Raw genomic sequence first — 24,508 nt, forward strand, 5'->3', positions numbered from 1 at the left:
ATGAGACAACAGCACAGATTAGCCTTGAGGGGAAGTTCCTAAACTCAAGTATAGTGTTGGAGTGAGAAGCGTGTTTGCCAGGCGTCTGAGAGACTGCCACGCTCCGTGTCTGGCCGTCTTTAACCCTGTAGCCTTGGCTGTTTGTCACAGGCATGACGTAATCTGCGATGATTGCATAGTAATCAGTATTTCAGTCACAACTCCAAATTGTGCCAAACCTAGCCATATTTCTGTTTGTGCCTCTTTAATCAGAGGTCATGAATCTTTTTGGTGTTTGATAGCAGTGTTAGTACTTGGCACTCAACACGTTGACGTTTTCCCTGCTTAAATGGCAAAGGCGTTACAGGAGTATGAGCTAATCTGGTGAGTCAGGTGTGTGAAATCAAGGAAACTTTTAAATGTGCGGTACAGAGTGACGACAGGACAGAAAATACTTTTATACAGGCTTTAAGAGCTAATCAGTATTTTTATATTAAAGGTATACTCCAGTGTCTTGGTTTGGGTTTTGTTTTTTTTAAATACCTATTGATATATCATTTGTGTGATTTTTTTTTTCCAGAGATGATCATTATGACATAAATCCCAAGAAAGTACTAAGAAACAAACTTCTTTAATCCACTTATGTCATTATAATGAAAATCAGAAGGGCAGTGTGTCAGTTTATTTGAAATGCACCATATGATTGAAGCCAATCCCTGTTAACCATACTCCGCACCAGTTAAGCCGTACTGCCATTTTATAAATCATATCAACAGCACTCGTTCAATCCCGCAACGCAGGTCAAATGGTTGGTCTCAATTTTTATTTTTTACCAATGTACTGCTCCAGTATTGAAAAGCTGGATACAGTAAAACTCTGAAGATCTTTGGTAAGACTTATTTACAGTGTGGCTGTAAAATGTATGATTTTTGACCTCTTGCTATGGGAAAACTACGCTCTCTTGTTCAGATTTTATATATCCTTTTTTTTCAGCAGTCAGACCAAACAGTTATCAAATTTTGCCAAGAATAAAAACCAGTTTACTGAGAGGGAAAGGGCGCGCAACACGAAAGATGCGTTTGGTTCTAGTAACGGCGTCTTTCTCTCCACACCGAGTTTATCTAGATGAACTTTGACCTGTGAATTTTACGAGGCTCGATCTCGTGAGCTAACCGAAAACAAGATGGTGGTTGGGGGGGGCGGGTTTAAATGGAGGAGTTGCTAATTATTAAGTAGCATTCTCACCAGACTTGCTTCGCTGTGTCCTTACTGTTCCTCTGGGGGGAACCGTTTTTTTTTTTTTTTTTTTTTCTTTTTTTAAATTGTCACCATGTCCAGACATACTCTAGGGTTTTGGGGTAAATTCTGTTTTAACTCTGCCTGCTAGAACGTTCTTGTAGGCACCACTGATTATAAAAGCATACATTTCTAAGCATTCAATCATGTGATTCAAGAACTCCTCTTAAACTTATATTATAAATTAGTTTTAAGTTGAGCCCACGTGCTGGAGTATTCTTTTATTATATTTACCACCATTTAGTGTTTGCTGCAGTGTTTAAGGATTTATAGTTGACCAGTAATAATTCTTCTGAGAGCACTTTACTCTACTCTACTGTTGCGTCGGCCGGAGCTAACCTACCTGTTATGTTCGCGGTCTGATTTATTGCCCATGATTTGCGTTTTCTCTCACTGTGTTGCGTGCGATGTGAATGGAAATGCCAAATGGTATTACTTTTAATTCTTTGCAAAGCGTAACAGTAGTGGTATTATGTCTTCTGTGCACTTCTGTATGTAAATCATACATCGGGTCTGTAATTGTATTGCTCTAAACATTAAGAATCCTCCTTCTAAATGTCCTTCCTTTGTTTCTCTTCATCCTTCAATTCTTCATCCTGTTCCACACCATACCATTAGTCTGTTTCAAGTTTCCAATGCTCCGACCGCTGATTGGCTGAATGGTGCCGCTTGAAGGCGATTGGCCTGCATGAGACAGGTGATCAGGGTGCGGGTCTTGCTTTGCTGCGTCTGTGTATAACCGCTTGCGCCATGGGTCTTCTGTATGGATGGGTCAACCACAATTTTGTTCACCGTAATCACCCCAAAACTAACTCAACAGAAACCCCAGGCATGAACGGCCTGCTTGTGAAAACACACCCGTGTGGTTTTGCACGTTTTCCAATCTGAATGTATTTTAAAACGTAAATTGTATTTCTTCTTCTTTCTTTGTGTGTCCTTGCGTCGCTCTCTGTTGCAGAGGCTGCTTTACTGTCCAAATCACACTCCAGATCTCTGTCTTGTTCTGAGGTCACCACTTAGTGAAGTATGCTTCTGTAGTTTTACACCGATTTAGCAACAAATCCTCAAAGGATTTACTTTGTTTTTTTTTATTTTTTTTTTATTTTTTTTTAAAGTTTGTAGTGCTATTTATAATTTCCCTGCAAGTCTGTACATTTCATAGCATATGATAAATGTTCTTAATTTTTTTTTTCTTAATTTATACAATTTCAATCCTGTAATTATTAAATAAATCTATTTTCAACTCTTATTTCTGTTTCTGCCTTTTGTTTACCATTTTGATCCATATGGGCGTATGGGGAAAATATGAACAGCTCGGGGGAGGGAGCTCTCTGCACTTTTTGTACCCACACAACACAAGCTGGCCTTTAAGACAATAACCACCGCCATTCACACTCACACATGTAAATTTTCCATTTCTTTCTAATATATTGACTGCACTTTTTTCACCATGAACCTGAAAAGTGCATCTGATTTTAATGTCCCGAGACATGTTGCCCAACTAAAAACTGTGTTGCCTATGCTCAGTCCAAAGGCATGCATACATTAGACCCATTGCGGATACAGCTCCATCACTGGTGTTCAGAAGGGTGTTGGGTCCTTTCTTTTGGGTCTTTTCTGTTCTGTCTTTTCCTTACACTGAAATTCTATCATATTTTCATATCCATGCAATCTTTTCTGTGAAATGTGCCAATGGTTATGGCAGTAATCCGTGATTAGTCTGGGAGTAATCTAAACAAGAGACTAAGAAAATGCATTGAACTGTGCTTTACAGAGACCATTATATGTCCTGTTGATTTAGAGGTCGACTGATAGTAGATTTTACCAGTACCGATAACTAAGCAGGGCAGAACCCGACTAACAGATTAAAAACATAGCACGCGAACTAAAATATTGCTGAACTTTATTATAAGAATAAACCGTACTGACCATACCATGAAAATATACTGTACTTTTTTTTTTTTTAATGAAATAAATATCTAGATATATTAACTATTAACGTAAATGAAAGATATACATTGAAACTTCAAATAACACAACAAAATTTGTCAGTGATGGTTTTTATTTTGCCTCTAGAGGCCGCTCTCGTACTGTATAATGACAGTGGACCCTTCTCGGCCTCTACTATTGATATGATCAACCTGCGTCCTGAAGCATTTTTGCAGTTTGAGATTCCCTGATTCTGGCAATTTATTGGAGCCATAGAGCTTCTTAATCCATAACCTAACACCACCCACTGCATTTTGACTTAAATTATTGGATTTCAGTTGCCATTATTTATAGGACTAGTTGTTTTCGAGTTGTTAAGGTTTGGATCAAACCCATTCAAGTCAAGTGACCAGTCAAATAATAATAACTGTAAGAACTCAAGAACTGAATAACTGTAAGAACTCAAACACCACTATAGAAACATTTTTGTTTTTAAAAATCGCAGACCCCTTGGCTTTGCTTCATAGACCCTTGGACTTTGGGTACCACGGTTCTAGAGAAGCAATGCTCTGAACAGGATTGTCCAGCATAAGGCCTTGCATAAGTATTCATCCCACTTGACCTTTTGAACACAGTTTATAGTGTTACAACCTGGAGCTGAAAAGGACTTGGACTATGTCACAAATCCACATAAACAAGCCCATGCTTTCATATACAAGTGTAAATAAAATGTATACTGTCAAAAAAAAACCCTTAATGTCATATTTAGCATCATGATGACAAAACAAGTCCAGGTCAAAGTTCTGGAAAGGTTATCAATCAGAGTTTGGTTATTAAAATTGTTTTTTTTATAAATCGCACAAAACATCAAATCAGTTATTTAAAAATAGAAAGAATATACAAAAAAAATCACGAGGCCATCCAGCAAAATCAGTGACTGGTTAGAGATGACCTTAGTCAGAGAAACAACCAAGAGGCCAAGGGTAACTCTGAAGGATCTGAACACAAAGAGGCTGTACACAGCGATATCCCAGACACTGCACAAAGCTGGGCATTAAGGAAGATTGATGAGCCATATGAAATCCTGTTTGGCGTTTGCCTGAAGACAGGTTGGAGATTCAGCACATGTGGAAAAGGTTACTCTGGTCTAAAGATGCCAAACTAAAAAATTTTGGCCTTGACACACAGCTTTACAGGATTATTTGGCAGAAACCAGTCTCTGGTCATCACCTTGAGACCTCGATCACCAAGGTGAAACATGGTGGTGGTAGCATGGTTGCTTGGTCTCTTGGTTGCTTCTCTGAATAATGACCCGTTTTATTCGCGCACCGATTTTGGTAGACAGCCTCCTCTAGGTAGAGTCGTAGTTGTGCCATCGTTGTTCAATCTTTTAGTAATTGATTTATCGGTGCTCCACAGGATGTTCAGAAATATATACATATTGTTGTGCATGTAAAGGCGACTCAAGGCCTTAAACACATTAAGCATTTTATTTGAACTCTTTCTAAATAATTTTTAATGGTTTCAAATTGAATGTCATATGTCCATTCGACTCTTAATAAGCTAATCAGTTGCTTTTATTGAATTCTTTATTGTAGCGCACATGTATCCTTTTTTTTTTTTCCTGTGTAGACACACTAGGAATAAGTTCATTGCCCAAGGAAGACCGCATCCAGAAAGTTCTGCAGGATACTGAGAATATGCCCGAGAGTTCATCCGAGCCCATCACCAACAGGTTCATCTACAGCACCAGCATCTCCTCATCCTCCTGTTCACTTCCCTTCACATTCAAAATCTTCATTTCTACTCCCCCTCGCTCTAGTGCTCTATATTTCAAACAAGGTGTCTTTTAGGAATGAGGCATAGGTCCTAGTGCTGGTTCTAGAGAGGAGCAGCACTGTGGACTTCTGCTCTGTCTCATCAGCCTCATCTTCTCATGTGCAGAGTGAAATCCACACTGAAAAGTTTCACACACTGTGTGGCTGTAGATGGCCTAATTTAAAATCAGTATTTATTTCACTAAATATTTTAGTCTTTTGTTAAAGTTTTAACGCTGGGTTTCATCCTATTCTTTTTCTTTCTATCTAAATTTCAGTCTATTAGTCTGTCAGTTTATCTGTCTGTGCATTGGTCAGTCTGTCTGTTTCAATTTGTCTGTCTTATCAGTCAGTTTGTCTGCATTAGTCTGCCTCTTCATCAGTCTTTTGATCTGTCTGTCTGTCTATCTGTCTGTCTTATCACTTGTCTGTCAGTGTTGTTTATCTGTCCTATCAGTTTTCTTTCTTATCAGACTGTTTTGCTTCTCCATCAGTCTGCTGATCTGTCTCTGTCTCACCTGTCTGTTTGTTTGCCTGTCTAGAAATCGATCTCTCTCACCTTTCTGTTGCTCTATAATTGTGTCTGTCTGTCTGTCTCCCTCCCTGATCGTCTAGAGACTCCTCTTTCTATGTACCTATCCATCTTTTCTTCGGTCTGTCCTCCTATATACCAGCTGTTACCCTTGTAACCGTTTGAAATTGTGTGTTTGTGTTTCTGCCCATTGTCCCCGTTATTAACATCTACACAATAATGTCTTGCTGTTCAGCAGTTCTGGAGACCTTTCAGCTCAGGATGTTGCCACAAAGTGTGAGCCGCTCGGTCCAAGCTCTCCACAGGTCAACATAGGTGAGTCACTACATCCTGCTGTATTCCCTCACTTCATCCAGGCCTTCCCGCTCCTCTCCTCTCTCTCACTCTCTTATGTTTATCAGTAGACCCTGGGAGTGCTAGTCTACAAGCGGGAGCTTCAATACGGCTCTGTTTGTTTTGGCTGGGCTGAACGTTCTGCTCAGGGTCATGTATGAATTCAGTATCACTGCAGCTGTCGAGCTTGTGTATGTTTTATTACCTTATTACACCTCTGTTGGCGCTCCATATAAATTCTGATAAATGTTGTTTTCTTATAACAGCATGTCTGAGAGTTTTATTCCTCTTATACCACAGCAATTTGCTTGATTGATGATCACAATTCCATGTACATTATAGCAGCTGTAAACTCTGCCTGCCTGCCTGTCTGTCTGTCTGTCTCTGTCTCTCTCGGTCAGTCGGTCTGTCTCTCTCGGTCGGTCGGTCTGTCTCTCTCTCTCTCTCTCTCTCTCTCTCTCTGTGTGTCTCTCTCTGTCTCTCTCTCTCTGTGTGTCTCTGTCTGTCTCTCTCTCTCTGTGTGTCTCTGTCTGTCTCTCTCTCTCTGTCTGTCTCTCTCTCTCTCTCTGTCTCTCTCTCTCTCTCTCTCTCTCTCTCTCTCTCTGTCTCTCTCTCTCTCTCTCTCTCTCTCTCTCTCTCTCTCTGTGTCTTTCTTTCTCTCTGTGTCTCTCTCTTGGTTAAGAGCAAACGTGCAGCTTGCCATGTTACCGAGGGACCAGAAAGTACAAAGAAAGTGCTAACACTGGAGACTCCTTCCACAAATGTTAAATAAACTTCTTATAGGAAATCAGCAATTGCACACCTTTTTTTTTTTTTTTTTTTTTTTTTTTTTTAATTGAATCAGTTAATTTGAAATGTCCACCATACATATCCCTGTGAATGAGCTGTTACTATAGAAACACCAATGTATTATAACAAGCGCATTAATATAAACCTGTTTTCCTTGCAGTAGCGAACGTACAGTCAGAGCTGCTGTTATAGAAAACTAATCAACGCTTTCTGACCAATCGGAGCGTACAGTACTATTCAACAGAGCAACATGGAAAATGTTGGATTAAAATCTGGATGAAAAATACTTGAATGTAATAAGATATAATCGCTTCAGTGTAGTTGTTTATAGAGAAGCCTGTTAACGATGCACGATGTTGTGTGTTCAGTGGAGCGCTCTTACACCAGAGGAGAAATCACCTTCCGAAGCAATCGCTGGAAAAGGAAGATCAGAGCAAGTAAGAGTCTGCGCACACGCTTTTTGTCTTCTTATACGTTCTCCGACTAAACTCTAATAGTGTCGTGCTGAACTTGCAGGCGCTCCCTTTTCCTGCCCAGACCTGACTCATATTTGTTCATTCTTTCATTAATCCTTATTGGATTAAAATCCACCATGTAATCCTTTTATAGCAGCCTTATGTGAGTATCCCTACGTCAGTGTTAAGCACACGCTTTGGCACGTTTAGACGGTTCACGCCTGAAACAAACCGAGAAATAAGCAGAAAAATACCAGCAGTAATTATTCGAGCATTTACGTCTTATTGTTGGACATAATATTATGGTGACCTTTATGCTGAACATAAAATAAGACGGTTATTTATTTGCACAGATATACTGTTTTATAGCTTTGTCTCATGAAGATGTTTACAGAGCGGAAAGAACCCCCATATTATGGAGTTAAGTGTTCAGACTTAAATCTGCTTTGTAATTTTAGTCTTAACTTTTTTTTTTTCCTTTTTTTTCTTTCTTTAATTTTCAACTATCCAGTAGAGGGCACTGTTGGTCTGTATTTTTGTTACAACAGTGGGAGATCACCGTTTTATTCACTATCCATTTAAATAGTTTACTGCTTTCTTAAAGATAGAAGTACAAATGATATTGAACACTTTCCAAATTTTAATATAGTCGAAATCTGCATGCTTACACCCCTCATGCCTGAAATATGAATGTTATATAGTTTATAAGTATCATAACTATGATTTTGTCTGCCTTTATCATTTTCACTGGTCATCTCCTGTTATTAGGGAATCTTATTACCATGCTACATTTCTTAAACAAGAATTATGTTCCTGTCTCGCAGCTTTGCCTCTGATTTTTGTTAAGCCGTTTGAGCAAAAACGGGGAGGAGATGATGCACTCATAGAAGAAGACGGAGATTCGGATTTTGAGGAGATACATGCACCGGTATGTCAGAGTCAAAATATTACACTTAAAAAATAAAAATAAAAATCACATCTTCACTATTTAAATAAAAGCCTTTTGATTCAGAGATTCTGCTGGTCTCTATTTGCACAACATCTGGAACGGCGAGCAAATCCACGGAACATCAGCTTTTAACTGTCATACGGAGATAATCTTTATGAAGATTGATTTGTTGAGCGGCTGAGGTCAACGGTGTCCCTATGGACCATAGCTGCCTATGAGCCACAGCTGCCTGTTTTCTACCAAAAATTTTGCCCATAAGCAATTTCAAAGCTCGCAGTCGCTGAGACGTGTGTTCGTTCTTTATTTTTGCCGATTATGTCTTGAAATCAATACAGGGTCAGCATACAAGACAAGACAGTTTTTTCCACCATGTTACATGTTGTGTCTAAACATAAATGCTAATATACGGTCCCCTCTGAAAGTATTGGAACATCAAGGCTGGTTCTTTTTGCTATTACACTGAAGACATATGGGTTTGAGATCAGAAGATGAATGAGATGATGGATCAGATTTTAAGCTTTGATTTCCTGATATTTATATCTAGATGTGTTAAACAACTTGGATCATGGCACCTTTTGGTGGCAGACCATCCGATTTTGGGCTGAGGAAAATATATAGGAACAGATCATCTTAAAGTAAAACACTTCAGATTTTGTTGCATATTCCTCGCTTGCAATAACAGCATAAAACCGATGACCCACTGACATAACCAAACTGTTGCATTTTTCTATTGTGATGCTTTTCCAGGCTTCGATCCAGCTTCTTTCAGTTGTTGTTTGTTGTAGGGGGTTTCTCCCTTTAGTCTGCTCTTCAGGAGGTGAAATGCTGCTCCACTGAATTAAGGTCTCATGATTGACTTGGCCAGTCTAAAACCTTTCACTTTTTCCCCTTGATGAAGTCCTTTGTTGTGTTGGCAGTGTGCTTTTGTTCATTGTCTTGCTGCATGATGAAGTTCCTCTCGATTAAATTGGATTTATTGCTCTGTAAATTGGAAGACTTCTGAATTCATTCTGCTGCTACCATCATGAGTTACATCATCAATAAAGATTAGTGAGCCTGTTCCAGAAGCAGCCATGCAAGCCCAAGCCATGACACTACCTCCACCATGTTTGACCAATGAGCTCGTATGTTTTAGATCATGAGCAGATCCTTACTTTCTCCACACTTTGCATGTCCTTTGCATCACTTTGGTAGAGGTTATTCTTGGTTCCAGAACTTCTGTATATATGTATGTATGTATGTATGTACTTTTGCGAATTCCAATCTGTCCTTCTGATGCTTACTGCGCATGAGTGGTATGCAACTTGTGGTATGGCCTCACAGTGAATTGTGAGATCACCCCATGATTTCAAACCCAAAAGTTTTCAGTGTATAGCAAAAACAAAAGAATTGGCCTTGCTGTTCCAATACTTCTGGAGCAGACTGTAGCTACATATCTGTCATTCCCCTGAAATATTGTGCTGCGATTTGTATTCTCCTAAATCTGTTTTTTTGTGTTGTGCCTGTTTATTCCATGTCCCAGCAGGAACCTGAAAATCATGCTGCAGACTCTCACTGCCCTCTACAAGAGGAGCCAGAGCAATCCGCTGTAGTTGATATTCCCCATTATCGCACTCATGGAATTTCATCCATTCCCAAATCTATCACATGTTCTCCAGCGCAGCAACTCGACACTTCCACATTTGCATCAGACCAGCAGAGCGCTTTCAACCGAAAGAAAAAGCTCACTCTGTCCTCGTTCGAGAAGGAGAGGCTGCTGAATTGGGACCTGACTACTCCTGGAACATTTTCATCAATGCCTATGACAAGCGATCAAGCAGAAAGGTATGGCCGAAGACCCGAAAACTCGACGAAACCTCAGACCAGTCCAGAATCTCAATCCGTGCCGAGTCCAGCCCCCGCTGAACCTGAGCACAGCCCTCCTCTCTCAGGCTTCCAGCTGTGGGCCAGCACTCTGAGGAGATCCTTCTCTGGAGCAGGAAACAACCCCAAAGTGATCAGAAGAAACCGTCCTGCCAGAGCCAGGCCGCTGTCCGAGGGCTCCTTCAGCTTCCTGTTTGGTGTGTCTGCTCAGAATCAAGGAGAGGACGTGGTGCAGAACAGAGCAGATGCAGAAGGAAGCCAAATCAGAACAGCAAGCATGAGCGAGATCACAGCCATGTTGGAGCAGGTGACACTCTGCAACAAGCCGTCGGGGACTACCAAAGACGACATGGCCTCCCTGCCACCAAGGAAGCTCAACTTCTTCTCCTCAATGCGGCTGAAGAGGAACGAGGGAGGAGACCGGAGTAAAATGGACAACCAGACCAAGGACACCTGGAGCATTCTGTCCAAATTCAGAAACAAAGGTGTGAGCAAGGAACAAATCTCTTTTATTTATTATAGAGTTTTAATGGAAAATCCAAAACATTACGCATTACTTTGTAATATAATTTCTCAATTTTGTCCTTAATAAAAAATTTTTTTTACTGTATGTTCATAGCATCATCACAACAGCAACAACAAGCGGAAGATGACTATTCATCCAGTGAGGAAGACCAGAAATCCATCACACAAAGGGTAATAGAAAAAATAGATCTACTGCTTTGAGACTCTTCTCACCTTTTTAAAACTGCATTTATAATAAACATTTTATATCAGATAATGGAATTTAATTCTATAACAGCGAGAGCAGTAGGGAGTCAAGACTGGCCTCACCCTCTAGGTGCACAAGCAAGTTTTTCTTCCGCTACGTTATGTGTTATCTGAAAAGCAGCCATGGAATGAATATATCCTTTAAGTGTTGTACTTATAGCAAGCCACGTATAAGCTCCAGTGAATAGCGTTTTTTCAATCTCCACCAGCATTCAAGAGCACTACAGAACCACAGAGATCCTGTTATTTTCTCACTGATGAAAGTCTTACTACTGAGATGAGCCCCATAAATTGGTTTGTTAATCTTAATTTAGCATGGAACAAATAATGACTTTTTTTTTTTTAAAGCATGTTACGGAACATTTTCATTTCCATCCTGGCAGGAAAATATGTGTAATTTCAAAGCAGATTTAATTTCACCAAAATGTGTTTGAAGAGTATTTATTTTTCTTCTCTATCGAATAATAAATAGTTTGGAGTAACAGCTCCACAAAAACCAGATCCAGATACTATAACTGTGCAAATTGGGAACAACCGAAATGACTGTTCCTACCCTGATTATTTTCCATTAACAACATGCGTTTTATTCCTCCTGTAGCACACCAGTTCGTCACTGATTGCATTGTTTATTAATGAAAAACAACACATTGTAGTTTATATCTGTTTATAGTTACATTTAATGTTGTAGAACATCTACAACACGTTATTCTTCTCTTCACGCTTACATTATAGCGTCTGTAAACAGTCATTTCCTGACCAGCTGCTTTCTATGCCTCTGCCACTGAGTGGGGAACGCGTTACGTTTTAATCCGAGTTTCTGGTTAGCGAGTTTGTAGGATTTATATATAATTCTCATTGTATCCAGCAGATGAATTGAGTAGATTCAGTAAAGTAGTAGGGTCAAGGTCACAGCAAGGTCAAATTTCCGAAATCATTTTTCTTTAATAGTTTCCTTTTATGTTTGAAGAATATTTAAGTGCATTTCTGGCATACAAATGAGTAACAGGGTGCTGGAGGCATCACGTTCTACTCGTTTTCTCGTTCTTAAAGCTAACGACGGACAAAAAGGTTACCGGTAAACCCATGAGCACAAATTCCTCCATCTTAAAGACTTTCCCCGGATCGGAAACTTCCTGACGGTTACAAAATGTCTACACTAGAGACTTTCCATTAATGTTAAATAAACATCGTCTTATAGAAAGTGTTTTTAAGCAGTTTATTATTAGACCAATCAGAATCAAGAATTCAGCAGTGTTGTGGTGTGGTATAATATATATATATATATATATATATATATATATATATATATATATATATATATATATATAATATTATATAATATAATATAATATAATATAAAGTAATGGCAAAAGCGCTACAGTGACAGTTGTCATTATTTGAGAGCAGCAAGTCTGGTAAGTGTAGTTTAGCTAGTTACTTTGTTTATCCATCTTTCTTTGTTTTTTTGTTTTTTTTATGCTTTATCTAGTCTGACTCAGGCCAGTCGGAGAGACAGAGCAAGCAGCAGGAGAAAACACTCATCATGCAAACCAAGAGAGAGCAGCTGAAACGACTTCACAGGGCTCAGGTACAATCATGAACGCAAGACATTGCGTTCGCGTCGCATGTAATGTAGCTGTAACTAAAGCGCGTGTGTGTGTGTGTGTGTGTGTGTGTGTGTGTGTGTGTGTGTGTGTGTGTGTGTGTGTGTGTGTGTGTGTGTGTGTGTAGGTTATCCAGAGGCAGCTGGAGGAGGTTGAGGAGAAGCAGAGAGCTCTTGAGGAGAAGGGAGTAGTGCTGGAGAAGATCCTCAGAGGAGAGAGTGGTAATTTTTATCATGTGGCCATGTGTTTTAAAATGGCTGGTTGCTGCAGTCGAATTCATGCTAAGCCGACCTAATTCTCACCTTATATATCATATATTTCTGAGAGGTCCATCACTTTTAGGAAATTCATGTAGACTTAATGTTGATTTAAAATGATCGTATCTGGATATATATGCGGAGGGGGGAAACAATACACTTTAAAGCGACAATTAAGCAACTCTGCAGTTCATTTTGCATCAAGAATGTAATCAGACTGCTCCAATATGGCATTGTCCCATATATAATTATTTTCAGCCCAGTTTTCATGCTGCAGTCAAAACTAATCACAATATCATAAAATGATTCTATGGTCGTGGATTGAGATCTGTGGTCTTATGAGTCAATAAAAACCGTTGTTTTTTAGGGTTGTTTTTTTTTTTTTTTTTTTTTTTTTTGCATTGTTTATGCAAATAGGTATCACAAAAGTGTATCATTTTTATATGTAATCTCCATTTTGTTAATGCAGTCGTTCCAGCACTTAACAAGTGCCTGGATTCCTCCAGAAAAAGTCATTCTTCTGGTTGCATTGAATGTACATCCAGTGCTGCCTTCAGGATACATTGAAATCAGGATGTTGTGTGAGCGGTTGTTGTTGACTCGCGTGAAATGCAAAAGCGTTTCTCTTATTTATGTCACACTTTCAAGATTTTCATTTCATCGTAGATCATAGACATGCTCATTGGCAGTCAGTGAGCAAATGATGAACAAATGAAAAGTTGAGAATATTTCAAACAATCACACACACACTCGCATACCACAGGCAATTTTGGAAATGCCAATCAGCCAACTATGACTCTTTGCACTGGGGGAGGAAACCAGAGTACCCGGAGGAAACCCCCAAAGCACTGGGAGGACATGCAAACTTGAACCCCCGACCCCGTAGGTGCAAGGCATACATGCTTTCTAGACATATTTACTCATTTCAGCTTCAAAGTATCTTATTCTCTCTTATTGGCAGATAATTTTGCTTTGGTCTAGAAATAAACGTGTGAAATGAATAATAAAAAAAAAATATCAAAGCAGTTCTATAAATAGGAGTAATAGTCTTATATTTGTTTAAAAACAATTGAATAAAGATTCATTAGTTTTGCCTTCGAGGATAAAATGTTTTTTTTGGAGGAATTTGCGATTCAAATCTCAGTGTGAGCCCTTCTACGACGCTCATCTAAAATCCACCAGAAGGAGAATGGGAATAAGATAACGCCAAATTCACAAGATGGCTACTAATACGCTGGTGGTGACGAGGAAATGTAAATAAAACCTGCTAATGGGGGGAAAAAATATTCCTTATTACCTCATGTTCACTTTGATGAATGTTTTTGTGTTTATGTAAGCTACTTTTCTGCACGAGCTGACTGAAAGATGACGTAAACAGAACGTAGCAGTTTTTCGTAGTAATTTTATGGATCTCATACAGGACGACAAATCTTAACCTTAAAAATGGCACAGTCTAAAACCGACTTCAGTGTTTTGCCTCACACCCCGTGTACCACATACTGTGGGAGAAATAAGTATTGAACGCGTCAACGTTTTTTTTTTTTTCAGTAAATATATTTCCAATGAGGTTATTCACATGAAATTTTTTACCAGGTTTTGGTATTAACTCAAGAAATCCACACACAAAGAAATCCAAACATTAAAGTCCATAAATAAAGTTATGTGGAATGACACAGGAAAAACGTACTGAACACACTAATGGAAATTTCTTTAATACTTCGTGGAGAAGCGTTTGTTTGTAATGACGGCTTCAAGGCACTTCTTGTATGAAGAAATTAATAGGCCGCAGTATTCAGGTGTGATTTTGGCCCATTCTTCTAAAAATATTGTCTTTTAAATCTTGTTCAGTTGGTTTCAAGTCAGGTGATTGACTGGGCCATTCTAACACCTTGAGTTTTTTTTTTTTTTTTCTCTGAAACCAATTGAGTTTCCTTTGCTGTATGTTTTGGATCGTTGTCCTGCTGGAAATCCACCCACATCTCATCTTCATCATCCTGGTGGATGGCAGCAGATTCTTCTCAAGACTCTCCCGGTAAAGGGCTCCATTCATTCCTTCAATTACATGAAGTCTGTCAGTACCATGTGATGAAAAACATCCCCACACCATGACGCTTCCACCTCCAAACTTCACTGTTAGTATAGTGTTTTTAGGGTGACGTGCAGTGCCATTTCTTCTCCAAACATGGTGTGTAGTATGACAGACAAAAAGTTCCATTTTGCACTCGTCTGCCTTACCTTACCTCGAAGAACTGCTTTTTCTTAGCGTGTTCAATACTTTTATTCCTGTGTCATTCCACTTTATTACACACAACTTTTATTTATGGACTTTAACGTTGTGAATTCTTTATATTTCCGGATTTCCTGAGTTAATACTGATGTCTGGTGAAAATTTCATGTGAATAGCCTCATTGGAAATATATTTACTGAAAATAATGTTGATGCATTCAATATTTATTTCCCCCACTGAATATGCTCCATGTCCTCCACAACCCTGACCAGGATAAAACACTTACCAAAGATGAACGTATGCATGAACATGTAACCCTTCAAAAATTGAAAATGTATCTAAATGCAAAATATTCCATCTTGTATAGGAACCTATTCATTCTCAATGTATCATTTCAGGTGACTCCGACCTGAACTTCCTTTCTTTACTAATTCTAGTTAATTCAATGCTCATTAAAAGCTTGGACCATAGCTAATTCAAAGGTATAACTCTGAGGAATGCAGTCATACAGGTCTGAATCATTTGAATCAGGGACATTTGAATGCCGAAGCCTACACGCAGCCTTGGTGCTGTACATGTGTTATAACTATATGGCTTTTATTTATTTATTTATTTATTTGATTATTTGATTATTTATTTCTTTATTTAAAAAGAAAACCACAAGGTCATTCCATGAAGTTGTTGGAAAAAGGTTTGCGGTGAACGGCGCACGTTTTTCTTCCCTCTTTTTCATCTCGTCATCTCGTGGCCTTTCCATATTAGCCGTCCTCATCCCCGATCCATGCCTCGGTGCCAGAGGTTTTTGTAAGAGGGTCGAAATTAGCCATTCAAATAATAGCAATTTGCATTCAAACCAAATAGCCACTTAGAGTGTAAATTGTGCCGAAATGACTGTAGAGGTAATGGGTCCTTTAAATAGGTTGGAAAGGGGAAAAGTGCTCCAAAATGGTCTGACGTTTCATTATTTTAGCGAATGTTTATATACGTGAGGGTTATTAAAGCCCGCAATTCTTCCGGATGAAAAAAGTAACCGTGCCTGGACGGATAATGAGTTTATAATCATGGTCTTGAAAGTCAGTGTGCTATTTGCGTTTGGTTAAATTGAATTTTAACATCTTTGAAATGTGGGGCGGGGCAGGGCTCCTTTTTGGAAATACTTTGTGATATTGGTTAACCTTTCAGCCTCTATTGCATGCCGTGTGTAGATTGTTGTGAACATCTCCAAGGTGAACGCATGTGTTCCAAAGTGCATCATATGATTTTTTTTTTTTTTTTTTTTAAATAGCCCTCGCTCAGTTGTGTACTTATGAGAGCTTGCAGGCAGAAGGATGCAGCCAGTTGTTGTTAGTCTGCCTTTGTGTATCTTTTGACCAGCCATCTTGAGCAAGCACCAGCTGCTGCCCTGCTGTAGATGCCGGTGAATATGTACAGAGTCGAATGATGGACTCTGGCAGTCCAGCAGCTATTGTCCTCCGTGTTTACTCATCTGTGTAGATCATTGTATCAGCAGAAAGAGCAGAGGGCTTTGGGGCTGAAAGGCTTCATTGTTATCTGACATTCACACATTTGTGATGAATGGAACGAATAGGTGGTGGACAGCGTGCTCATATACACTATGGACACTGCTGAAGGGGGTGCCTCGGTGTGACAGCTGTCATGTCTTTCATGACTGTTATAGAAAAATATTTACACATTTCTGATATGATCAGGACTCTCCTGGGTGATGTACCAAGAAATATAAACAAATACAGTTTGTCGAGGATTTGTATTATTTGTATCATATAGCCGATGTAAATATTTAATAGATTTTCCACTTTAAAATAAATGAAAGATGTCATCAGTGTAATATGCATAAGGGAATCCACGCTTTAAAATGTATATGATTTTATAAAACAAGACAAACTTATCCATGTGGCCAAGATAGATTCACCAATCTATATTGTAGTATAATAATAATAATAATAATAATAATAATACAGTAACAAAATTAAGTATAACTGGCAATAATGACAGTAACACAGCAAAAACAACAATAATAAATAGTTGTTGTAATTAAAACAAATATAATAAGAATACAATTAAAATAACAATAAAAATGACTAACATTACTAACACCAACATTATGACGAGAACAATAGTTGAGAACAGCAATAGTTAAAATAATAGTAATAGAAATATTAACATTAATTATATTCATAGCAAAATCAAAGACAATACAACTATAAGAACAAAAACACAATAGCAAAAACAACCAACTATAACAATGAAATATTTCTACACTTTAGTTTGAATTTTTTGGGGGCTAAATAAAGCACTTCTTGAACTGTCAGAGATTCGTTTGAATGGGAAGCGTGGTTTGTAAGCGTAGCCTGTGTTGCGTTTTTGTGTTTCAGAGGACGCATCAGCAGACGAGGCCGAGCTCCTGCACACGTGGTTTAGACTCGTCCTGGAGAAGAACAAGCTGGCCAGATACGAATCGGAGCTCATGATCTTGTAAGAAACTCCCCCTGGGTGTAAGAATTGGGCCGAGGTCTGTGCCCGTGTAAGCGTGCGGAGAATATGACAAATGAAATGTAGTACTGTTAGAACTTAATGAAAGCTACGTGTCTTAAAATTAGTTTATAAGTATCTAGATGGAAAAACATTTTTTGTGTGTGTGTTTTAGTAAATTCTATGTAGTTCAGTTTTGGAAGACCTCCAGCACCCGAGTGTGTTTACATGCACACTAATAATCCAATCATTCTCATTTCATATGACGTCAAGTAACTTTTGTATACACAGCACATTTAAAGGTGACAAGTAAAAATCAAGTAATGTCAAACAGCAATGAGAGAAAATAGGAATGAATGAAAATAGATCGATACATGATTAAAACAATTAAAAAAAAAAAAGCCATAAAAGACAAACCCACAGATTAAAAGAAGGGACAAAAACAGAGTGGCGAGATCATCGGGAGATCGCGGAGTTTGAACCCTAGGGGCATGCTCTCTCTCCTGTCAATCACAGGGACACTAGCCAATCGCAGACATCTGTGAGCTCATGTATGCGGAAGAGGGCAGATTACTCTTTCCTCTGAGTGTGATACTCCGCTCTGTGATGCAGTGTGCTCCTGGGGTAGTAGTTGTGTGATCAAGGAGGACTGGCTGGTATTTGGGAATTGGCAGATATCCAAACTGGGGAGAAAATAGGAAAGACTCAAGACTACAGACCACTTAGATAGACTGAAATGCCAGGGAATTGTTTTTTCTTCTTTTTTTTTTACCCCTTCCACAAGAGGGTTTGAGTCTGAGGTTGGTATCGAATGCATTACGTGTCTCTGTTGCAGTGCAAAGGAGCTGGAGCTGGAGGACAGACAGAGTCGGCTACAGCAGGATCTCAGACGCAGGATGGCCACCGAAGGTGAGAGTGATCATCACTTAATCGTCTGCGCGTTTCCACCGCTTTTCAGTATTTACCTGGCAACACTGGTTCAGTTCAAGCAACACAATGCTAAACCTGGAGATACCAGAGGCGCATGGTGTTCCATCACCATGGCAACAACTCACATTATTCAAGTTTTTCACGTTATTCACACAACCTCCTTACAGTACAAGACGTTAACAGTGCTTGGGTTTTATAAATTAGTGCGGGCAAATACAGTATGATCAAAATGATTCCTATAATTATGAAACATGAATCGTAATACGCAGAAGTCCTCTACTGTAATTATATTTACATTATTTGGTAGTAAATGTAAGGATTTTGCTTAACAGCTCGTGAACAAATATTTATTAGTAAAGTGACTCCAGATACAAACGCTCAGGTTAGGTTGTATAAATTGTTGACAAAAATCTGGTTTGACAAAAATCACATGCAATTCCAGTTAATTACACTGAGACAGTTACTATGGTTACTGGCTTTGAGTCACGATTGGGAACTATTGTCACGTCCCAATTCACCTACTATCCTTCCTAAATAGTGTCCGATTTAGTATTAGATTGAGCGTGTCCCAAATCCCGAAGGTACCCGGATGGTCATCTGTGTCCGGTAGATTTTCGATTTGTGGATCCGTGAACACTTTTTCTGCTAACATTACCCACAACTCCTTGCGCGAGGGTGAATTCACCATGCAAACATAGCGGACGGATGTACCGTCGGTGATTCGTCTTCAGTATTTAAGCCTAAGGACTTAAATATTAAGCCCTAATTATAAATAAAAATAAATCGGTGGAATGGCAAATTCTTTCTAATAAAGTAGAAATTATATAAGGAATAATGAATGAAGAAAAGCTGAAATGCAACAAGTAGTTTGTTTAAAGTGACGGTATGCGTAACTAGGCAACAAGGTTCTCTTCAATTACATGATGTGTTAGTACATCCCAGTACTTGCGTTCTTTTTGCTACACGCTCAAAAGTAGGAAAATTTTCTTCACAAAAAGAGTACATACTTCTAGTGCATAGTATAAGTAGGCGAACTGGGACGCAGTAGGTTTGTGGGGATGGAGCAAAAATAAACAAAACATATTTTGTCTGAAATGTCAGTTAATCTGTATTCATTTTTTGTTTGTAGCACTGTTGTGTAAAAGATTAATCGTACTGATTACACAGCAGGGCTGTGAGATTCAGTACAAGAAGTGCGATATTGCTTAATAATGGTGCGACTCTTGTTACCGACAAGGCCGAATAATACTGTAGTTAACAAGAAGTCTGTTTTGAATGTCGTGTATATGAAATACACAATATATTAGATTTCTGATTGATGCTCTGATAGAGGAATTCAATTTTTTCCCCTCTACCTTTGGGTCAGAATGACACACGATTCAAAGAAGCACTCAAATTAATATTAAGCAGTAAAGCAACTGGAGAGAGTTGATGATCTACAGCGTTCTAGAGATAGTCCACTACACTGACTCATTACAGCATTTCAGAATGGTAATGGATAACCTACACTATGCTTTCAGACTTCACAAGTGGTGCACTTTATAATAAAGCTATAAGCTATGGATAGTTTTGTTTAAAACAGAAAAGGGAAGGAAAAAAAGAAAGAAAGCTCTTGTTGCTTGTTTGGGCATAAACGTGCTTGTATGCTGTGTGTAAAAGTCACTCCGGGCCTGTTTTGCTGTGCAGACTGTAAGAAGAGCGCTGCGGAGCTGGCGGAGGAACAGGCCCTGCTGGGCGAGGTGATGAAGGTGGTGGAGGAAAGAGATCGTCTGGTGAGCCTGCTCGAGGAACAACGGCTGCAGGAGAAAGCCGAGGACCACGACCTCGAGAGCCTCATCCTCTCCAAGGGCTACCAGTTTCACTGGTCATGACCCACTCTCTCACACACACACACACACACACACACACACACAGTTGAGTGCTGATTTAGGATGAAGATGAACACAAACTTGACTAAGCAGGGAAACCTTCTAGCGCTTATGAAAGTTTTGGCTATATATACATTACCCTTCTGTTTCTTTATCACTATACTTAAACCGCTGACTGATCCTAGATCTGCGTTCTTGCTCAAAAATGTGGAGTGAAGAAGTTTCTAACACCGATACGCAAGTTGTTGTTTTTTTTTTTTTTTTTTTTTACGAGATTGTACATGTCCTGCTATTTCCGACTGAGCACTGACTGAATGAAACTCGTTTCACATTATATCTTGCAGAAAAGAAATCTTATTAAAGTCAGCGAGTTTTCCCCAAACATCAAAATAAACACCCTGCTGCCTCACTGCTGCTTCTTTTGAACTAAAAACCGCCCAAGATGTGCCTCGTATTAATCCGTAAACATCACTAATGGGTTATATTTATTTACAATAGGCACTCGTTTCCAGTGAGTGGCAGCCTAAACACTTAACACACTAAAAAAAAAAAAAAAAAACATGAAACACTAAAACACTGCAAGTGTCTACTACTACTCCTACTACTACTACTACTGTGTTTGTGAATAACTGTAGTCACGAGGGTGCATTAATACTGTACGTAACGTCGATGCTCTGATTTGTACGTGTCTGTCAACTTGAATGTAAAGTTTAACAGTTGTATACAGTATGTTTCATGTTCCTGACATTAATGTTCTGTTTAATTCGTTAGTCATATCCTGTAATCAGTTCTATATTTAATTTATGATAGAAACACGGCCAAACGAGGCGTGGATCGATTTAATTTAATAAAGACCGCAAACACTGTTTGCTGATGGATGTTTTAAAAGTGTCTATATTCTTATATTTTATAGTGGGTTAAATGTATAAGGAAGAAAATGTGAAAGGTGTGCTGTTCTAGGAAAATAATCAACGACGGGATGGTGCGATGCGACTCGGATACTGTTACCACCTTGAAGTTTTTATTTTGCTGTTAAACCCACGTCCGGAAGTGTTCTATTCCTCTTCAACCACAGCACTCATTTTAAGCAATGCTAACATTTCACGCATTTCCAGGAAGCGCTGGATCCTCATCAGGGTGGCGGGGGATGCGGAGTCATACTGGGTGTGAGGTGGGAATACGTCCTGGAAGCAACGCCAATCCCACAGCATGGCTCTGTTCACACACGTTCACAGCTAGTCGCAGTTTTAACACTCAGTCCATCACCTTGCATGTTTTTAGGAGGTGGAAGGAAACCGGAAACCTGGAAGAACCCCACACGAGCTCAGGATTGAGCCTACACACTGTGTTGCTAGCTATTTATTTATTTATTTATTTATTTATTAAAGACAAATTGTACATGTTATCAGTTTGTAGTTTGATTTAAAATTGATTTAAACTTCCTGTTCTCACTTCTGTTTATAGCAGCTACATATGAACAGTTTTTTATCCCTCACCATCTTTCTCACTCTTTCTCTTGAAGTTAATAAGACAATAAATATACAGACAAGCCACAAACCGTAAACTCTCTTCTGTAGACTTTTACATGCATGAAAATTGCGGCTTTATTTCTGATCGTTGCGAAGCGCTGACACTGGAGACTCCTTCCATAAATGCTAAATTAACATCTCACAGAAAACTTCACTATATCACCACTCATTATTTTAATCGGTTTATGTGGAACATCAACATTAGACATCCCTGTGACTGAGCTGTTAATGTAGGAACGATGGCGCATTAAAACGAGCGTGTTCGATAGGGGTTAGTTAAGTGTTCATAGCCATTTTTTGAAGATAGAGACAGATTCTGCTGTCTGGATTGAGGAAGCTCATTCCACCACTGAGGGACAATCAGATTAAAGGTTCGGAAAAGGACCTCATGCCTCACTGTGTAGGCACTACTATGCGTCGGTTGTTAACTGATCACAGGTTGCGTAAACATAACTAAAAGGAGTGTTAAGTTTGATGTTGGCGGCTACAGGAAGCCAGTAGAGGGAGATGAAGAGGGGTGTGACATGGGTGCTTTCGGGCTGGTTGAAAACGAGACATGCTGCTGCATTCTGAGTCATCTGAAGGGGTTTGATGGAGCTGGCTGTGAGGCCTGGGAGTAGTGTGTTGCAATAGTCCAGTTTTGAGATAACAAGAGCCTGGACTAGTAGCTGTGTAGCCTGTTCAGTGTGATAGGGTCTGATTTTCTTGGATATACAGAATGAAACTACAGGACCTTACGTTCCCTTGCGCAATCTGCGAGTAGTGAGCAGTGCCTACTCAGCGTGGCTCAAGGTCCCTTTCCAGAACCTTCAAACTAACTGTCCCTCGGTGGTGGAATGAACCTCCAACCTCAATGTGGACCGCAGAATCTGTCACCATCTTCAAAATACAGCTAAAGATCTTGTATGGTAGCACTACTTGTATTGCTCTCCGCTTGATATACCGCTTTGCTTGTATTTCCTCATTTGTAAGTCGCTTTGGATAAAAGCGTCTGCTAAATGAATAAATGTACATGTAATGTAGTGTGGGAGAAATGGCCTGAAGAAGGTGAGAAGGGTCTACAGGACAGGTTGAAGGACAGCTAAAGTGGAAGAGTTTTAAGTGGAGATGCACCGATACTAAATTTCTCAGCTGATACCGATAACCGATTATTCAGAGTGATATCAGCCGCTACCGATAACCGATACCAATAGTTCTGCCTTTTATGCCTTCTTTTAAATTAATAATAATTAATTATACAATTCTGAAGGAAATGCAAATAAAACTTTATTCTCTCCATTTCAACAAGTTGTTTCACAGTAACTGGTCTCATAAACAGAAAACACATTACTCACATGAACGTTAACACATGAACTAAATTCTGAAGATTAAAGCAAGATTTCTTAACTTCTTGAATGTTATTAATTCATATTAACATCGACTGAATTCTAAAAAACCTCCTGTTAGTCTCACATTCACTCTCCACAAACAAAAGCATTTCTACTTCATCATTAACATCAAACTGGTAATATAAGATCAACTTTTTTTATATATAAACATTAACTGGATATGAAATACACTACAAATATATTTTTCTGTGCAATATATACTTTTTTGTAAACTCATCTTCATTTAAATATTTCAGCGGTGTACTGGTGCTTTAATTCAGAGTGAGTCTAAAAAAATTTAGACTCGACGCCGAAACTCCCGCTTCACTGCTGCAGCATCCGGTGTAAAATTTTAGCAGTGCAGAGATTACAGATATTACAAACTGCAGTTTTGTCATCATTCCACACAAAAGACATCATCTTTACACACAGCACGAAATCGATGTGTTGTCCCACTCTCTGTTGATTGACAGGATATAATCAGCCCTGATCATTGGATGTTTTTAAACTATCGGCCGATGGCGTGAAAAATAGCCTTTATCGGCCCATACCGATTATTGGCTGATACATCAGTGCATCTCTAGTTGTAAGAAATCAGAGGGGAGAAGGAGAGATTTGCATATATATATATATATATATATATATATATATATATATATATATATATATATATATATATATGCATCTCTGTCTGAATTTGAACCGTACTGAAAACCTGTTGTCAGAACCAAAGATAGCTTTGAAATGTTGGAAGAGGGTCGAAGGTCTCTACAAATCAACTTTGTTGAAGGGGCGCCAATACTTTTGAATACCACTTTTTTGTGTGTGAGGTGCCAATACTTTTGGGAGAAGCGTTTTGGAGAGAAGTGATACTACTACTACCCGTGTTACAATAAAACTATACAGCATCCACAATGAAAATGAATGAACTGATGAACAGAAACTGCACATTTTGCACGTTCTGCAGTAAAGCAGGACGACTCTGACCGTGACATGTTTTTACACCAACCGTTTTCAGCGTAACAGCGGAGCTGTATGGAGACCCGATTCCTGTGAGAACAGGTTTCTATGAAACGCCACAATTCGGGAGCGCGAGACAGACTTTGGAAATGTGGGCGGTGCAACAACAACACAAAAAAAGAAGGTAGAAACCATTGCGAAAAGTGGGGGGGGCGGCACAGGGAGAGTCCATGTTCCCGAGGGCAGGGCTAAATATCTTGGAATTCCGTTTCCGTTCCAGGGATTTTCATAAATCTTACAGGAAGGGATAGAGAAATTAAACACGTTTTTTTTTTATTTATAAGTGAGTTTTATTTTGTTGTTTTTTTTTTTTATAAGAGCTACTGTTGAATGATGGCGTCCTCTCCGCAGAAGTCTCCGTCCTCTCCCACTCCGCTGTCTCCGAGCTTCAGGAAGAAAGATGAGACTTTTCTCGGGAAACTCGGAGGAACTTTGGTCAGAAGGAAGAAGGCGAAAGAAGGTAAAGGTTTAAAACTGTAAAACATGTACAACTCTGTTAAACA

The 24,508-nt window shown here is 39.1% G+C and overlaps 2 protein-coding genes across 10 annotated transcripts in view; both read left to right on the forward strand.

Annotated features, from left to right (window-relative positions):
* mical2b (microtubule associated monooxygenase, calponin and LIM domain containing 2b) overlaps positions 1 to 20,655 on the forward strand; it is a 66,079-nt gene extending 45,424 nt beyond the window's left edge. For 5 of the 9 annotated variants that reach the window (XM_017474781.3, XM_047157272.2, XM_017474784.3 and 2 more), the window contains 11 exons: positions 4,837 to 4,939; positions 5,789 to 5,868; positions 7,044 to 7,112; positions 7,955 to 8,058; positions 9,602 to 10,427; positions 10,562 to 10,638; positions 12,203 to 12,301; positions 12,445 to 12,538; positions 17,195 to 17,294; positions 18,127 to 18,200; positions 19,908 to 20,655. In XM_017474781.3, the coding sequence (XP_017330270.2) occupies positions 4,837 to 4,939; positions 5,789 to 5,868; positions 7,044 to 7,112; positions 7,955 to 8,058; positions 9,602 to 10,427; positions 10,562 to 10,638; positions 12,203 to 12,301; positions 12,445 to 12,538; positions 17,195 to 17,294; positions 18,127 to 18,200; positions 19,908 to 20,092 (1,811 nt within the window). In that variant the 3' untranslated portion in view covers positions 20,093 to 20,655. Of the gene's footprint in view, positions 1 to 1,893; positions 2,525 to 4,836; positions 4,940 to 5,788; positions 5,869 to 7,043; positions 7,113 to 7,954; positions 8,059 to 9,601; positions 10,428 to 10,561; positions 10,639 to 12,202; positions 12,302 to 12,444; positions 12,539 to 17,194; positions 17,295 to 18,126; positions 18,201 to 19,907 lie in introns of those variants that run through there. The other 4 variants (XM_017474782.3, XM_017474783.3, XM_053682415.1 and 1 more) reach the window with 4 other exon arrangements.
* A 3,515-nt stretch (positions 20,656 to 24,170) lies between these two features.
* Positions 24,171 to 24,508, forward strand: part of parvaa (parvin, alpha a) — a 19,633-nt gene continuing 19,295 nt past the window's right edge. The window contains exon 1 of the mRNA XM_017475102.3: positions 24,171 to 24,465. Coding sequence (XP_017330591.1) covers positions 24,336 to 24,465 — 130 coding nt within the window. The 5' untranslated portion in view covers positions 24,171 to 24,335. The remainder of the gene's footprint in view (positions 24,466 to 24,508) is intronic.

The sequence above is a fragment of the Ictalurus punctatus genome, chromosome 8, assembly GCF_001660625.3.
Source record: "Ictalurus punctatus breed USDA103 chromosome 8, Coco_2.0, whole genome shotgun sequence".
In the NCBI taxonomy this organism is placed as follows: Eukaryota; Metazoa; Chordata; class Actinopteri; order Siluriformes; family Ictaluridae; genus Ictalurus; species Ictalurus punctatus.